Source organism: Ambystoma mexicanum, chromosome 2q (genome assembly GCF_040938575.1).
Source record: "Ambystoma mexicanum isolate Mex_15411 chromosome 2q, UKY_AmexF1_1, whole genome shotgun sequence".
NCBI lineage: Eukaryota > Metazoa > Chordata > Amphibia > Caudata > Ambystomatidae > Ambystoma > Ambystoma mexicanum.
The window spans coordinates 150,266,965-150,285,996 of record NC_090924.1 but is presented as its reverse complement, the minus strand read 5'-3'; the positions used below and the strand labels follow the sequence as shown (position 1 = coordinate 150,285,996).

Here is a 19,032-nt window from a genome sequence, read left to right as displayed (position 1 = left end):
TCAGGCCTAGGTGTCAGGTCACATAGAATTGCTGGGTTAGAGTCAGGAGGGTTTGATTTGTTAATTGCTGGGTTAATGCACAGAGTTAGGAGGGTTTCATTTGTTAGGTTGCACACCTTTTGGGATTCAGGGAGAATGAAAGCTCTATTACCTGGAATGTTCCTTAACTATTTTCAACCTCATCTGCTGCCTACCAAACTCATAAACCTTTCCAGGAAATTCCTTACCACCAGCAATTGCCCTATCTAGAGCCATCATTGGCAGCAAACTAGACTATTGCAATGCCATCCTAGCAGGGCCCGCCACCAAGAACCTCAACAAACTCCAACTGCTCCAAAACAACGCCCTTAGAGCAGCTTGGGGTTTGAAGCGCACCGACCACATCTCCCACATCAGACGGGAGGCGCACTGGCTTCACTGCTGTCTACACAACACTGCCTGCCCTATCTCACTAACCGTATCACCAAGAAACCTAACATGCACATTCTCCGCTCCTCCACCACATCAGTTCTGAACGTACCCAGATTTGCCAGAAAGAGAGCAGGTGCTTCTGCTTTACTACCAACGCCCCCAAACTCTGGAACGCCCTTCCTGAGCAGATCCAAGATAAACCGGCCTACACTCTCTTCCGTAAAAAAGTAAAAATGTCACTGCTTAACAAATATCAGTAACTAAATGCGGACTGCCCTATCTACCTGAATTATCTCTTGTTCTGTGCTGCAACATAAATAATTACCATACTGTTTAAAAACTCACAATCTATGATAACATGTAGCATCATACTGTGGCCATTTATTTTAATCCAAACTAGGTATTATAGCGCTGTGATACCCCTGGGTCTGGGCGTTACCAACAAATAAATGAACAAAAGCATATCCTTCTTCAGGAAACAGAATCATTCCCAAGCCATCATGGTGGAAATACCTCGGAATGATGATTGGTTGGAACTTTAGTATGGAAAGGCAATCAACATTCTAAACTGCATTTCATAGGAAGGTCTTGTTTTCTTTAGCTACTATGTTTCCAGGCCTAACCTGTGTGTTTTGTGAAGAAAGGTAACAATGTATTTAAAGGGATGAGGTGTGATCTAGTCATCAAATAGTAGACAGTCAATTAAAGCCCCATCACAGAAGAAATACCCCCCAACAGTAAATGATGGATCCGGCTGAGACCACCATCTATCATGCAGAATTTTCACTGGTATTGCTTTTACAAATTACCTCTGGCACTATTGAATTACCAACAGCTGCACCCGGAATGCATTACCGCTGGCAGTATTTGCCAATGGCATAAATTTTACACCATTTTCCTAGCATACAATGATAAAATATGTGCTTTACATGGACACTGACCCTGCAGTTTGACCTTTCATATGTCATTACCTGTCTTGTGACCACACGTAACGTATACTTTATGGCTACCTCTGGTTCTGATTCTGGGCCCTTTAAGGCCATCATACAAATGATTTTATTTGCGGGTGGTATTTTCTCCTGAAATTGAAATGAATGGGAAGTAATTCAAATACCACCATTAGTGATTGATCAGTTTTATGCCTGCTTTTTTTTGCAAACTGGGTGCAGCATTTATATTGCTCTTTGTATAAACGAGGACCCTAATCCATTGCTAGATAGCATTGTCATACCGCAGGAGAATTACTTCAACTGTGTGCGATTCAGTACTCCTATAACTCACGATATGAGTCATCTAGAAATGTTGGCAGCAACCAATCTATTTCTGGAGCTTGTATAACAATGGCAGGGCCCTTCAATGATGCACCCTTAACGTGCAGAGGATCAAGGTAATTTTTTAGATTGCAACATTCTTGCTGTGTTGTGCATGCCTAATTTATACCTGAAATAATTAGCACTTCTGTGATGTAGACTCTTAAAAATAAATGGGTATTACTCTTTCACAGAACGACAAAGTAATACTTAAAGTAACTAACATCCCTTGCATAATGTGGTGTCAATAGTTTTTGTCAATAATATTATGTTAACTAATACAAGGAATTACAAAAACCCAGTTATCTGGTGGTTGCAATAACATGGAAAAAAGGTGGAGAGCCAGGAATTGAATAGGGTAAACCGTCACAAAATGTTCTCAATGAGAACTTCTCAAATATTTGAAATATCTTTGCTTTTAATGACCTCATGCACCTTACTGTACGGGAGTATGAGACAGCAGAGGGGCAAGAAGCAAGTAGAAGCTTGGTAGAATCATGTCTATAAGATTTTGAGGGAGTCTGAAGCCCTGTGGAAGCAGTAGTGGAGTGATTGGGTAGGATAAGAGACAGAGTTGACACACTCAAACTAAAGACCGGGAAAAATAGGCCAGTAAAATCAGGTGCAGCCGCAAGTACTATTGCTCTGTAATTGAAAGGGGCTCAAATATGGTATCTTTCAGCGACTAAAGCAGCCCACAGCAGACTTGTTTAAAGATATAGAAAAAGAGAGACATGCTTTACGTGCCTCAATTCCCAGTATCAAAGATACATTGTAAAAGAAGAGTTGATTCACACATGAAAGGAGGACCTAAGACTAATTGTGGTAGAGTCCAACATGCACACCCACACTGAATCGCTCCAGATCAGTAGAAAATAAGATTTGGCGGATCGCTTTTATGATCTAGAGTGAAGTTGAACATTGATTGTGTAATCCCCCAAATTAAGAAATGTTCGTTGTAGAGCAGCTTTTTGAAGAGGAGAAAGGGAGGGATGTAGTGAGAGGAATATGGTTAGCACCTTTCGGTTATTTATACCACTAGCCATGGATGTTGGATTATTGAAGACAACAGACTTGTGTACCAGTATCTTATTACCTGCATCCTTCCGCTATGTTCTATTCCAATTCTGTACCCCGGTTACTGAGGTGAAGTTTGTAGCTTAACTACTAAAGGCACCCACCTTTGGGCCTCTCTTTGGAGGCTAAAGACTGACAACTAGACGAGAGCTGGCTTTTAGCCGTTATCCTCCAAAGTTAATTCATTTGAATACCTGCATGGAACAAGTTAAATGAAGATTGAGGGAAGTGGACAGGTTATCTAGTGATAATTATGAACACTGAAATGGCAACTAAAAGTAGTGAAATATTGTTCTGGCAAAACTATTTATTTAGAACACAGGGCAAGACATTCCAACATCCAAGTAGTTTAGGTCTAAGAAGAAAAAGAAGGAACAAAACCAGTCAAAGTAAGAATAATCTAGAAGAAATCTTACAGATGGTGGAAGTTATCGGAGGAGACCCAACATGCACATTGCCGACCACTGAGATGGAACTAAAAAAAGAAAGGTGATCGGCCAGTATTTCCCTATGTTGACAATGTTGTGGTTAAAGTGAAAAAGTTATTATATTATTGAGGCCAAACAATTATAGGGCTGTGGACAATGCAGCCTAATCACCACATTTCCTGGTGGGACATCCCACTGCTATTTACGGCGGCAGAGGGCAGTAGGTAGTGACACAGCGGGTGGTAAAATATGGGACATTAGAGTTCTCAAAGGGGAATGATAGAATAGGGGGTGTAGTGAGCAGGCCATGAGAGAAACACTGCAGTTAAACAGAAATGTTACTCACTGTAGTGGCACTAGTACTCTTAGTCCATAGTTCCCTTTTCTCCATACTCATGGGACATACCTTGGAATGGGGGCTAGGACTAGAGCAGGTTGCTAAGCAGCCTGGTAGAATCTTTGCATGTGGCACACCCCGCCACGCCCTGCATGTTAAATCCTTTGCGTGCCCGGCCAAAGCTTCAGTCTCTTTATCAAGTCAGACTTGGAAACCTTTTAGAGGGGAAAGTGTGGGGTGTATGGAGGAAAGGGGAATATGGACTAAGATTACCAGTGTCACTACAGTGAGTAGCTTTTCACTACTCTTACGACCCATCCCTTTTCCTCCATACTCATGGGAGATTACAAAGCACCCTAAATACAGATAATGGGCAATTGGAACCTTAATTTCCAAAAAGGTTAGGATAGCCTGTCCAACTGCTGCATCACTCCTGAAGCTTTGGCCCAATGAGTAATGCTTGAAGAATGCATTTGGTGTAGCCCAAGTTGCTTCCTTACAAATGTCAAAAAGTGGTATGTGTCTCTGGAATGCCACAGACCCTGCCTTCTAAGATGCATCTGATTTGGCAATGGAGCAGTACTTTCTCAGCGACATCCGTCCATGGGGCAATTACATATGAAGGCTTTCTTTTCTAAAAAGGTCGCTCCTGTGGAAATAAACGTTATGATTTCTGATAGAGAACTTTTAGCTATAAAAGAAGCATTTGAGGAGTGGAGACACTATTAACTGGGAGGGAGACACACAGTGATGGTATTAACAGACCATCGGAATTCAAGGTTTTTGCATTCAGCAAAAACTCTTACGCCCAAGCAACTACGTTGGATCCTAATTTTTGCAGAGTACGACTTTGTGGTAACATTTAAACCAAGAAAACAAAATGGAAAAGCTAATGCTATGACTCAATGTTCACCTGGAAGTGAGAAACTAGATCCCCGGCTTCCAGGTCCGTTCTTAGCTGAGAAGAATTGTGTGTTGGGAGATGTGGAGAAAACCATCGATCTGACCAAGGAGAATCAACAGCAAATTACCTTGAATCCAATATTGTATTGGGCTAAGAAGGATCCTTGATACAAGTCCTTATATAGACTCCACGCTTTATTTAACCTAAGAAGAACTATGGGAAAAGATGCTAAAACAATGTCACGATTCCCCCCTAGCAGGTCCTCCCGGTTACCGGAAGACTCTGAAACCTCTGCAATAAGGTTTTTGGTGAGAGAGAATGAGAATAGGTACACTCAACTGTGTAACGACATGCAAAATGTGTGCAACTGCGAAGACAGAAGGTAGGTCTTCTAGTTCCACTGGCCATTCCCCCTCATCCCAGGCATACTATTTCCATGGATTTCATAGTGGATCTTCTGGTAGACAAGGGATGTTCAGCTATACTGGTAATAGTAGATGTTCTAATCAAAACTGGGCATTGTATTACTGTTAAAGGAAAGGTAACAGCATTAGCTCTAGCTCGAGCCTTCTTGCAGAATGTAGTCAGGGTTCATGGTATTCCTAATGAGGTGATTTCCGATAGAGGTTCACAATTTATTTTGAAATGTTGGCAAGCCTTCTGTAGAATAATGGGAATAGAGATCAGACTGACTACTAGTTTCCTCCCAACGGGAACAGGAAAACTGAAAAAATGAACCATGAGTTGGACAAATATTTACGTTATTACTTCCAAGCAGGGTAATGCTAGGTGGATTTAGTGTGGCTAGCAGAACTTTGTTACAACGCAACTACAAATTCCACTAAAATGTCACCTTTCTTTTGTAACTTAGGCTTTTTATCCTCGTTTTTGCACGAATCTATGTTTGAGGAAGTCTTAGTGCCCGATGAGGAAAACAGACTTCAAAGAATGGGGGACAATCTAGAGATAGCGATTAAGGCATTGCAACTAAGTAAGTTAGCATATAAAAAAAATGTAGACCAAGGAAGGCGTGCAGCCCCGAAGTTTGAAGTAGGAGAATCAGTCTGGCTGTCTACAAAAAACATGGAGTTAAAAGAAAAAACATAATTTAGTCGTTGTTTCATAGGACCCTTTGAAATTAAACCTATTATTACACCTGTGACAGCCAGGCTAAGGTTACCTGATGGAATGAAAATCACCCAACCTTTCGTGATAGTCTTCTGAAGCCTTGTGTGAAGGGAACCAGGCTACAAAGAAAACCCTTACCAGTGCAAACAGAAGATCAAGGGGAAGAGCATGAAGTACAAACAATTTTAGGCTCCAGGATTTTCAGGAAGACGTTACCGTATTTAATAGATTGGAAGGGATCTGGCCTTGGGGAGAGATCATGGGAATTTGCTGAAGATGTACATTCCCCTCATTTAGTGGTTAAATTCCATAGGTTGAACCCAGAGAAACCAGGGCATTATGGGAGAGGTACTGTCAGATCCTCAAGCTGTAAGAACTTAGTGAAAGGAGTAAGTGTGATACATTGGGTAGGAGGCCACTGTTGGGGAAGAAGATACTGTAGGTGTTAGAGAGGAACCTTAGGGAACTGTGAATGCAAGATTTGAGGGTGTGGAGTGATGTGTTGGTAACTACCTTATTTCTCCTTAACTAAGTATATTTAGAAAAGAGAGCCGATCCCGTTTCAAGATGGAGGGGAGCGAAGTCAGAACTGATTGGAACTATGACTGGCTGAAGACTCTCAAAGTGGGAAAGAACCACAGAACAGGTTATCATGCCATGTTCTTTCTGGAGAGGGACGTCTGCTATCTTTTTTGAAAAATATTTGCAAGGAACTTGGGGTTGGGGAGGCACAACTCCACCTCACTGATGAGGCCCAACAAGGCTGAAACACGTGTATGGGGTTGCTGTTGGTACTCTTGTTCAGAAGGGAATTGCCATAGCATTTCGGTGCTGGACTGCCCATGTGGGCGGGACAAAGACTGATATACAAATGGATATATTTCCCATCTGTGAAAGGTACAGTGAGCAAAAAGCGATGGCTGCAGACTCTCAAAGTGGGAAAGAACCACAGAACAGGTTATCATGCCATGTTCTTTCAGGAGTAGAGCGCCTGCTACCTTTTTTGAATTTTTTTTTACAAGGAACTCTGTGGTTGATCACCCTGAGTTACGTGGGGGAACCCAGACATGGACTCCCTGCTCAATGTGCTTAGAGAGGCACAGCTCCACCAAACTGATGAGGCCCAACAAGGCTGAAACACAAGCATAGGGTTGCTGTTGGTACTCTTGTTCAGAAGGGAATTGCTACAGCATTTCGGTGCTGGACTGCCCATGTGAGCGGGACAAAGACTGATATGCAAATGGATATTTCCCATCTGTGAAAGGTACAGTGAGCAAAAAGCAATGCCTGCGGACTCTCAAAGTGGGAAAGAACACAGAACAGGTTATCATGTTATGTTCTTTCTGGAGAGGGCGCCTGCTATATTTTTTGAAAAAGGAACTTGGGGTTGGTAAACATGAGTTACCTGGGGGAACCCAGATGTGGATACCCTACTCACTGTGCTCAGAGAGGCACAGCTCCACCTCACTGATGAGGCCCCAACAAGGCTGAAACATGTGTATGGGGTTGCTGTAGGTAATTTTGTTCAGAAGGGAATTGCCATAGCATTTCGGTGCTGGACTGCCCATGTGGGCGGGACAAACACGTATATATGCAAATGGGAATTTCCCATCAGTGAAAGGTACAGTGAGCAAAAAGCAATGGCTGTGGACTCCCAAAGTGGGAAAGAACAACAGAAGAGGTTATCATGCCATGTTCTTTCTGGAGAGGGGCGCCTGCTAACTTTTTTGGAACTAGGATTGGGGTTCTCCATGTGCGAGAAGTCCATGTTTTAAAATTGGGCTATAAAAGCATATTTAAAAAGAAAAAAGCGGGCCCTATAGAAAAACAATGGAATCACTTGGATCAAACGGTACTAGAAAATAACATACAGGGTTTCTGGAGGCTGGTGGTTAAAGGGACAACATTGAGGGTGAACAATGAAGCTAACATAATTAAACCTGAAGTATGGTGCTCGCATTTATTAGGTATTTTATTTAGCTCATCAGAGGTTGGGATACCTGGAACAGGGCTGGGATCGCCTGCAGAAGAAGGGATTATTGCTTCATTGGTGGCCGCTACAGGGGGAAAAGCTCCAGGACCTTAGGGTCCAAGCTGGTTCCCTGCATAGTGGGCCCCAACGTTGACTAGAGTTTTTAATGCGATAGCGCACTCTCAGATACTTGCTGTGTCTTGCAAAAATAGCTTAATTGCGCCGATTTTTTTTAAAGGATCAAGTAGCGACCCACACTGTTATCGGCCTATTTCTTTGCTTGATAGTACTAGCAAAATGTTTTCAAAATGTATATTGATAAGATTATAAAAATGGGCAGCGATTAATAAAATGCTGCCCGAAAGCCAGGCAGGGTTCGTAAAAGGATATACTACATTGAATCACTGTTTCCTGTTGAATATGATTATTGAAAAATATACTAAGATTAGGTTGGGATGTCTTTATGTTGCTTTCCTGGATTTATCAAAAGCTTTTGATTAATTCTCTAGATAGGGCAATTCTGTGGAAAAAGTTAGATAGGTTAGAGGTTCCTGCGTGTTTACTTAAATTAATCCAACTTTCATACAGAGATACATGTGCGGTCGTAAGATGCCCAGGTTTGGCACCCTACTCTAGGGAGTTTACTACTAACAAAGGGGTCAGACAAGGATGCCCCTTGGCCCCATTAATGTTTATTTTGTTTCTATCAGACTTTGACCCATATCATTCATTAGAAAGGACTAACCCCCACGGCTATTAATGGGACCAAAATATGGGCACTAATGTACACCAATGTTAAGGCTCTGCTTGATCTAAAACACAGGGGTCTTCAAGAGTCTTTAAATTATGCAGTTTTTTAAGAAGCATCGTCTTGAATTGAACTTGGAAAAAACAAAAATAGTTCAATTTGGCAACCCCAAAAAGAAGTTTGTATGTGCAATAAATAATGTAATATTGCAGCGGTCAAGACTTACAATTAGTTAGGAATTCTGGTCCATCAGAGTGCCTCATGGCCCGACCATATTAAAAGGATGCTAAAATGAGCTCAAAAGGGACTTAAAAGGTTGACACGTTTCGACTATAATTATGGGGCAAGAGATTGGATAAATGCTTAAAGGTCATGGAAATCAAAATACACACATCCGTATTGTAAGGGTGTGAAATATGGGGCCACTCCAACTGCATAAGGCTGGATGTGGTGCAGAATGAATTTTTAAGGTACATAGTAGGGATTGGCTCCAGTGCACCAGGGGACGCTCTACGAGCAGAGCTTGGCGTTAATAGTATAGCAGTTCTAGCAGAGCGTACGTTTTTGAAATGTTATCATAAGACCAATACATTTGATACCCCAAACCATATTAGGCGAAATGTAGCTCAGGAAATGCACACGTCGCCAGTCAAAGAAAAATATATATGGTACAATTTTGGAAATAGTTTGATAAATAAGTGGGGCATTGATCCTAACCAAATTAACTCCCTTACCAAATTGACGATCGACCTTAGAGACAAGGCTATTAGACCCGAACATGCTAGTATGATGAACCGCATATACTCTTTCTCATCAATGTCATTTTATGTTGCCTTGAGTCAGAGTATTTATGAGAGAGGTGCTGTAAGCTCTTTGAAATCCCCGGAGCATAGAAAAATAATGCTAATGGTCCGATTAAACATTTTACCATTGACAGCTAGAATGTCTTGGCTGGGCGGCTGTTAAGAATGTTTCTGTGGGACGGGATACGAGGTAAATATACTCCACTCTTTATTGGTATGCCCCTCCTGACTAACCTTAGAAGACAATGGGCCTCAATATGAAGTTGGAGGTAGCCTTGCCGGTTCTACCGGCAAGGCTACCTCCAAACTTGCATCCAGGTCCGGACCCGGTAATTGCCCTTTTGCGGGTGCCGGGCCCGGTACATCCCCATTTGAGCCCCATATGGCTCAATGGGAATGGGGGGCTGCTAGCACTGGTACCGTTAATAACAGTACCGGTGGTACCATCATGTTCTGCTCGCAGGTGCCTGTACGGCCACCGGTCAGACCTGGTGGCTGCAAGGGCACCGGCGAGCAGAACACCTAGTATGGTGGTACGGTAGCAACGGTGCTGGTAACGATACCGGCGTCGTTGTTGCCTTACCGCCATACTTGTAATGAGGCCCAATGTTTTAAACATTATTTTGTTAAGTTTGGTATTCGGGATACTTTGAAAGCGATGTCTCTATTGACGAACTGGAATTATTTGAATTTTATATCTGATGTCTGGATTTTTGTAAAGGAAGGACTCAAAATGTATGCAGACCATTTTTAAAATAAGGTTTATGGTTTTAAATGAATATTTATATGTAATGTACTGATGTTTAATGATTGTTAATGGCTAACACCGAATAAACGTTTTACTACTACTGATTGGTGAAAGAAGCATCTATGAGTTATTTTGGAACTCTGTAGAAGGATCTAATCTGCCTATCATAATAAGTAATAGTGTGAGCAGGTCACGATTACAGAGCTAAAGAAGAAAAGACACTTCTACTAAGAAGAAATCAAGAGGAGAGCTTGAAGAGGTCACACTACTCCAGAAGACCATCCAGAACTGAAGATAAGTGCACTTAATGTATATATTAAGAAAAGCAGCCAGAGTATATGTTTTGCAAACTGAATGAGACTAAAATACAAAGGCAAAATCTGACCACCAATTGATTGTAGCAGCAAACAAGTTGTAAATAGTTTGTTCATGTTGAACAACTCATAAAAAAGAAACTGGGAGCTACAGAAGTTTAGGGCAGTTTAAGCGTGGCTCGGAGAGGCGCATGCTATCATTACTGGAAGTGTGAGCAGGAGAGACGGAAGTGCATGTTGTTTAAATTGTTTTTCACTTTTCTTTATCCAGTGTTGAGGTGGCAGCGTAAGCTCCATGAAGAAACTTTAGAGGAAACAACCTCATTTTGTGCGGCAAACGTGCGCGGCCATCTTGGGAGGTTTTTCAATTCCACAGCAGTTTCAATTCAGAGGATGTCCAAGGCACGCGATCGGAGAGCCAAGTGGAACCGAGCGTGGCGGATTAAGGAAAGAATCAACAGAGCTCAAATAAAGATTCTGCTTAGACGTTTCTGGTGCACAAAAAGAAAAGGCTCTAGAATCAGTTGTTCCCTCATCTTAAACACATTTCTACAGTGAACTAAGAACAAAGACACTTTTGAGCAGACACTATGTTCAATTACAATATTATACTAACACAATCGCTGGACACCAACAAAGGTATTTAAAAGAGGTCTTTCACTAAGGTCACGGTTACAATTCACCTCTAAGCACTCAGCAGAGGTCATCAGATATAATTCAGTTATCAAGGGCAAGTGAGGGAGTGTAGATGTTAATAGTTTTTTGATAGCTCTTTGTTGTTATGCCTTTTAGATACAGCAGCGAAGTCCAGTGTCAGATGAGCGAGGACATACGCGTTGGGAGCTGATAGTTTGTTATTTTATCCACTTCCCCTTGTCTCCTGATGTGTCGGCTCGGTGGCTAAATGTAAACATCCGCAGGTCAAACACTTCAGTGGGGTCTGTGGGGTTTAGCAACCTTTTCAGGACTAATTTACTGCGACCTGACACAAGGGAGCATGCAGCCCTTTTTGAGCCCTTTTATTTTATAATTTGTGTACCTCTAAGATAGTGGATACCATCCATCGTGCTATGGATGCTTCGGATGCAGGCCCACAAGGTGCTGTAACCCCGTAAGTCACAAACAATTGAGTACCTCAGCAAAGATCTTTTGTTCTGGCCACGTCAAATTTTAACACTGTAGCCATATCCAAAGTGTGAAGTGTCTGTTTGGCTTCCGTAGTTGGGCTTGGAAAACAAACAGGCAGGGACAGTTCCTGTTTTATGTAGAAGCCACTGACTACCATGGGGAAAAAATCCTAGCTTTGTTTTTAAGACAACCTTGTCCCTATGCAAACTGATGTAGGTGTCTTCTCTACATCAAGCTTGTAACTTTACAATTCTACACACTTAGGTCACTTCCACCAAGAACGCTGTTTTCATGGTTATCCCTTTTAGTTTGGTCGAAGCCAGAGTTTCAAACAGTTTATATATTAATTCTTTTAACACATTATTAAGATCTCATGGACTATGTTCTCTTTTCTTTGGGGCATGATGTCTCATAAGTCCATTGAAGTGCCTTTTGACCCAGGGGTTTGCCATTGATACCACCTTTAAATTAGTAAGGCTCCTATCACTGACAAAATATTTTCAACAGGATTCTACAGAAACTCCTGATTCTGCCAGTTCAGTAATGAAAGGTAGTGCCTTGTTTTGCGTGGCCTCTCTGGTGTCCATCTCGAGTTTCAAACACCAGTGGCAGAGGAGTGTCCATTAATTTGAATACTGGGTGCTTGTGCTACCTTTTCTGGCCGCTCGTAACAGTGCCATGTTATTTTTTCCGAGAGCCCTAAGTGCTTGTAAAGTAGGTCCTCAGGGACCAGGCTGCTAATGACAAAGATTGAGCTGGGGTTGTAGAATCCTCCATTCTTATTGTTGGAGGATGTTCGTCCAATCCGTTGACAATGGTTGACAAGTCATGTTGTACAGATCCAAAAACCAGAACCTCTTTGGCCAGAAAGGCACCACAAGACTCATGTGGAAACCTGTCACCTTTTTGTGCTCTGCATGACCTTGGGAATCAGTTGGAGAGGTGAAAATGCATAAACATCTGCCCATCCTAGGGAAGTAAAAATAAAAAGGGATCTCCCAGAGAATCTATGACTTTTCCCTTCCATGACGCATACAGGGGACATTTTTTGTTTCTAAAAGTCGTGAAGAAGTCTACCGAGTGTCTCCTCTTTGAAAATTTAGAACAAAGGCTTCCTGATTGAGTTCCCATTTGTGTGCAGTATGTGTCAAGCAACTCAATGCATCCACCCTGATATTTGTTTCTCCAGCAAGTTGTGAGGCAACCAGCAAGTTAGCATGCTCGAGACACCAGTTCCAGATTGCCAAGCCCAGAGAAGCAAGTGGCTACAATTTCACTCCCCCGTTTGTTTAGGTAGAACATTTCAGTTGTATTGTCTAAGTAAATCAGTACTCATTTGCCGGTCAATACTGGTTAAAAAGCCTTAAAGTCTAGTTAGATGGCTTATAGTTCCAAATAGTTTTTGTGCTTGTTCTTGTCTTCCATCTCCCATAAATCGTGTGCCTCTTGACTGTCTACTGTTGCCCCCCAGCCTAGTGGCTATGCATCTGTAGCGATAGTCACTGAAGGAACTTTAAGGAAAAAAAAGACTCCTTCAGTGAGGTTCCTTTCTTCCATCCACCATTCCAGATCTCGGTGAAGATGAATATGGATTGATATCTCTTGAGATTGTAGTTGTGTAACTTGGTACCATTCCAAAGCCAAATGTAGCTGCAGGCTACGCATGTGTAATCTGGAATGCGCCACCAGCAGTCCCAGCAACCGCTGTAATTTGATAGTTGGTAAATGCATGTTCCTCGTGAATTCCTGGCAGAGAGTGTTGATGTTGTCTACTTTCTCAGATGGTGGGACAACTTCCCTTCTGAATAGCCTCATATTATTCCAATGAATTGCAGTCGTCTTGTGGGTGTTAAAACTGATTTGTCCATATTTAGAGTTAGTCCCAGTGCAAATGCCTGTTGAACCATCAGCACAACTGTGTCCGGCACACGGATTAGCCAGTAAGCCTTCTCTTTTGCCAGTTCCTCATCCGTTTAGGGTTGAAAACCATTAATTTCATCAAATGGCAATGCCCGCACTTTGTCTTGTAACTCCTGCAGCAACATAGTGCTTGTCGGCCAAGCGCCTCTTTTGAGGTCCACACCAAGGCACTTGCCTTGTGACCTGCCACACCTCCAGCATGTCACGTGCCACCACCCTGGCATCTTTTAGTCCTGCTTGGATCTGTTCTTTTCTCTCACCGCTCACGTCTCGGGTGTAGTTCTCCATCTTATGCCAGAGCTTGCGATTATAAGCTACTAAAATTGAGTCTGCATTGGCTTGTCTCAAATGCAGTGCACTGTTTAAATAAACTTTGTTGCCAATGGCATCAAGTGCTCTTTCGTACTTTCATGAAGCCATGATGGTGCCAGATGTAGTGTTTTTAGGTGTCTTTCCTTGAGCTACTGCCTAAACCACAGATGAATGTGCCAGCTGATTATTCATCAGAGAGAGAAGGTACCTGTTTGTACCGAGTGTTAATGTCATGTTTTTTGTTCACTTGCATGATGTTATAGGGCTTTCCAATATTTTTCTCGCCTCTGTCAGTATATCCTGTTGTAAAGGGATACCTGTGTGTTTAAATTTCTTCTGGGAGACCTCTGCCAGAACAGCTCTCTCTACCTGTGATATTTCTGTTACTGTAGAAATTCCACTATATCCTATATCCTGTCCTTCAACATGTGAGTAGTGGAACACCCTTACTCCGGTTCCTCTATCTTGTCATCTGTGTCATCTTGGTGACATATCTTTTTCACTCGTATTCTGATATGGGTATTGGCGGATTGGAATGCTGTTGAGGGCCCTGTTGTTGAGGGCCTGTTGAGGCCATCCTAGCGGGCACGAGGATGTGTTACCAGTACAGCAGTTGTACTCACCGGTAGTGTCACTGACGATTCAGTTGTGGTATCCAGTGTGGGCTTTTCCCTTTCTTTTTGTGTCTTGTCATCTGGAGCTTTCCCGAGGGAAGCTGAGACATGCTTCTTCTCTTTTGGTTTCCCCCATTCTCTTGGTCCTTAATGTGAAGATCATTGTCTTCTGCTGGTCCCAGGCGTAGCTCTGTGTATACAGCCTATGTCCCTCCGTCTGCAAATGTGCTATTCCTCCCTGAGCACCGTGCTTTAGCGCGAATGAAGCTGGCTTGTATTGAAAAAGTTAGGTTTATTGTCCCTCCAGTGCTTCATGGTGACAGCTGTATGGGTTACGTTTGTGTTACCCCTGTGGACAAGAGCAAACTCCTGCCCATGCACAGACATGTGCGTTACAAGAGTGTTGCAGCAGTCTGTGGTAGAACCTTCGGCCCAGGCCCGGTGTCTTCCACTTGCACAGATAGAAAAGTGCCTTTTAGATCTTTCCCGTGTGGGACGGTACTTTGTAGAGAATCTCCCACACAGGGTGCCCCAGTAAATAAAGTTTTGCTTACCTGTAGGCTTTGTTCCACGAAATCCTTGCCTTTGACGCAGAAATGTCCGAAAGCTGCTCCCATCGTGTACGCTGGTTTCGGAGACCTCGCCGCGAGAGAAAGAGAAACGCTTCGCAAGAATGCCACACATGTTGTTCTCTCGAACAAAATAAACAAAATGTGTGTGGGTCCACAGGGGAAAAGCTCTGCGGGCCCCCACTGCACTGATGAAACCCATTGGGCATGTGCCAAGGAGGTTTTGATAGTATTAAGTGCAACACAGCACAGCTGCAAGCGCAATGCTCCCTCCTGTCCAAAGTGGAGAAAGGTACTGATGGCTGGGCGGGGAGAGCAGAGGAGGTACTATGCAAGGTATGGCGGGGTGCGCCACATGTAAAGATTCTACAAGGCTGCTTTGCAACATGCTCCTGTCCCATGATTATGTCGGAAAAGGGACGAGACGTAAGAGTATGCAATGAAATTCACTAGGTGGACCAATGGGGTAGGCGCCAGCATGAAAATGCATGCTGGTGCAAATGCTGCAGCATTTTTGTGGTGAAAAGGAAGGGAGGCGGCAGAAACGTAATTTGCATTCCGATCCTCCTCTCTGCCATACAATTGAATGAAAATTAGACTTGGTGTCAATGGAAAGCGTAAAACCCTTATGCAATGCTGTCTTCCATTGTCTTTACAGCTCTGACGAAAATGAGCCCCTCGGAAGACACTCCAACCCTTCTCCCAAACTTTAAATTAATTTAAAAAATGGGCAGCTTGATTGTCAATACTGCCATTTAAAAAAAAAATGCACCAGGAAGTAGGCAATGTAAAAGCAACAGAGATACATTCCCTATTTTCACTTTGAAACTTGGACCACAGTTTGGGGGCAGGAGGGCAAAAGAATGGATGGTGTCTAATGACCAAGCATTATGATCCACATTGGAATAAGATTTGAAGGCCCTAGAGATGAGATAGCTCAAAAGGAGATAAAATGAAAGACGTACAGTTAGAAGAGGAACAATAAAATACAAAATGGTGCCCTTCAACAGCTACACGAAATGATGCATTACCTTCAATGTAAAGTTGAGCAGTTGTCTTGTCATCACCAGCATCACAGGTGTATGAGTCCTCATCCTGAAACTCAACCTCATTAATGATAAGCTTTCTGTACAACTCCTGGCTCACAATTTCTATTCTCTTGTCAGGAAGAATCTCTTTGTTTTTCCGGTACCATTTCACCTCAGCATTGGCACGAGATACTTGACACTCTAGGAACGCCCTGTGCTTCTCTATGGCAATCTTATCCCGAAGGGGCTTCACGATTTTCACTGGTAGTTCTAAGAAAGGAAACACATTTGTTAAGACCCGTAAATCAACTAGTTTGATTGAATGTACACTGTGATCGCATAAATGAATGACAAGCTGCATAGAGACACATAAATATATTTATGTAACTTCTGACTCATTTAGAGAATTTGTAAAGCACAAACATACATCATCTAGATTGCTGGAGATTGTAGATACAGGAAGTGGAATGGAGGAGGATAGCATGTAAAAGAGAAGGGAGCTCACTGCTTTTCTAAAGGCAATGTGATTGTCTATGACCCTCATGTGCTACGTTTGTGAGTGAAAGAGTGCCAGAGGTGATTCGTTAGGATGGATACAGCTCTGCCACCAGCTGAGGCCTTCAATGTTAAGAGCCTTATAGAAGATTAGAGGTGGATGAGGACAGGAGTCGGGCAGGACTGCAGGAATGGCGTTTCCGAATCAGAAAAGAGCCACCACTTAAGGGATGGTTTGGTGGATTGTGTAGTGGGTCCTGAAGTGTATTCTTTCATTTTTTCATCTTCATGTTTATCTACGAGTACCAACATTCCATAAAACAGATCAAATATCTCATACAAAATAAAATAATTACAAACTTGTTAAAATAAGAGAGTATCAGCATAGGTACCTTACAATGTTAGTTACTATAATAAGTGGAGCGTCTTGACCTTTATAGCTTGACGAAGGTAAGACAGTAAAGCCCAGCCAATTACCTGGGTTATCAAATAACATAAAGCAGGGTGAAACTGAGAGAAACTAACCCCCCCTTAAAGTCTGTGTTTACATTCTTTATCTTATGTGTAAAAAAAAACACAAAATGCAGCAGGCCTTCACATTGAGCAGAGCACATTATACATTTTTGTTCTGTTGCCAGGCTTGACCACACTACGGTAACTGCTCCTAAAGACATACAACGAAAACATGCTCCAGTGACAAGACATCTGTCAAATAGATGGTCACACCATAAAAGATAGTCTTAAATTCTATTTGATGCAAGTCCCACACAGCTATGGCTAAATGGTTTTGGTAGTTCCATTCTCTCTCGCCAATCTTGAATAGAGTACCTCCAGTGAATTTGTAGGTCTCTTTGCTCAGATTAATCTAAAACATATGTGAAGTCACAATAAGACATGCATTCTCACTAACAGGTGCTTAACATGTTTTAACCAAAGAATAATAGCTGCTCCCATTTTAGCTATGGTTTTGGTTAAAACAAACTCCATTAGCTCTGCTTTAGGGTTAGAGCACACATGCATCCAGTGTAAGAGAGGTTCAAGAGCCAAATCCTCCTCCAAGAATCTCATACCGAGCACCATGTGCACAGCATGATTGGATACTAATCTTGGCAGTCCTAATAGTTTCTTGAAAAAAATCATTCTCCACAGATTGAAGAGGAGTCACTTTAGAGAAACCCCAAAAAGTAGCACCATATGTTACTATAGATTTGGTTTTTGTTGTATAAACCTTCAAGATCAAGAGGTTGGGCGTTGCACATTTTCGTGAACTATTGCACACAGGAGTGTCCTGCCAACATTCTTAAAGCTGGTATCCAAGCGAGAAATAGGCCTTATACACCATAGGGCAAACTCTAGTTCTATTTTTGAATATTAGGAAGATTACGATAAGTTTCCAAGAATCAGGAATTCTGCCAGTTACCGTTATAGTATTTCTATTTTTCACATGTCAAAAGCAAGTCATATGAAACTCAACAAATGATACATAACTGCATTAAAATCTGTACAGTCAACGCAGGTGGACAAGCGGACAGTAAAGAATTAACAAGCACAACAAGTATTCACAAAGGTAGACAAACGAGAAAGAAAGACAAAGAAAACGTACATTCATGAGAGTCAAGCGCACAGTAATTAACAGTGGTTACATAATGGAATTCTGCCAGTTTTTAAAATTCAGTTTGGGACAGCCATAGCACGGGAGAAGTGGTCAAGCTTCTGTAGATGGAGCAGCAAGTGGGCCAGAGCATTCTGTTTTCTCTGGGGTGTTTGGATCTGAAAGTGAGAGGCACAGGTAGGGGCTGATGGGAAAGCTCAATCTTAATGAAATGATGGCTGCGTAACTCCTCAATTTGTTAAAGGATGTCAGGAATGAGGGAATTATTTTCCGGGCATAGAGGTGGTAGGAGCACAAGCTGAACACCTGTTTGAGTTGTTGGCAAGTTAATACCGTCAGACCCATCTAGTCTCGGCAACATTTCTGTCTCTAAAGAACTCTGATTTAGATGTGCTTGAACAATATTACAGATATTGGTTGACCTATAACATAGTGTGCAGAAGTGCCTTTGTGTTTTGGGATACGGATGTCTGGAGCACATTCATGTGTCTTTTCGTTGTGCACTGGTATGATGAACTGCAAAGGTAAAAAGCAGCCAATGAACTTGATAAACATTTGAGTATGTTCAGTGAAGCAGCTGAGAGCTTCTCTAATGTCTTCCTTGTGGCATTTGTCATCCCAAGGTCTGAAAGGTTATTGGCAAGTGAATATTTTAAAAGATTCCTTCTATACTTAGGGGGAGAGATGGCATCCATGTTTAAGCACTGTCATTCGCCCCTTTATAATTTAATGCACTGAAGGGTCAATAATAACTGTTCTGTGCATCAGTAAAATGCCACAATGGAGGTATGCTTCTCTGATGTGCCCAATCCAGTTTCAGCCTCTTTATGAGTAGGAGGAATGATGACTCAGGAGGATGAAAGGTAACTAAAGAGGTGTTGTGGCATCTGATACATGACTTGTAAAGAGGAGCATTAAAGTATAGGATGTAAGGATTACAACGGGTGACTGATGATGAGGAAAGAAGAACAAAGGATGACATGTGAGGAGGACAAATGATAATGTCCTTAAATGTACACTGGGTGATGAGTGAGGCGGAAGGTTGAGGAGGAGGAACATGGATTGAAAAGGGGAACTGAAGAATGGGGATTGATAAGTCAGAATGAAGTCTGGGGAGCGGGAAGGATAAAGGAGCAGTAGGAGCGAGAGGGAGACAGTGGGGGATCCTAAATTG

General features: G+C 42.3%; 1 protein-coding gene across 12 annotated transcripts in view; it reads right to left on the bottom strand.

The window, feature by feature from the left end:
- OBSCN (obscurin, cytoskeletal calmodulin and titin-interacting RhoGEF) overlaps positions 1 to 19,032 on the bottom strand; it is a 3,169,051-nt gene that overhangs the window by 2,130,675 nt on the left and 1,019,344 nt on the right. For all 12 annotated transcript variants that reach the window (XM_069647058.1, XM_069647065.1, XM_069647061.1 and 9 more), the window contains one exon: positions 15,755 to 16,021. In XM_069647058.1, the coding sequence (XP_069503159.1) occupies positions 15,755 to 16,021 (267 nt within the window). The remainder of the gene's footprint in view (positions 1 to 15,754; positions 16,022 to 19,032) is intronic.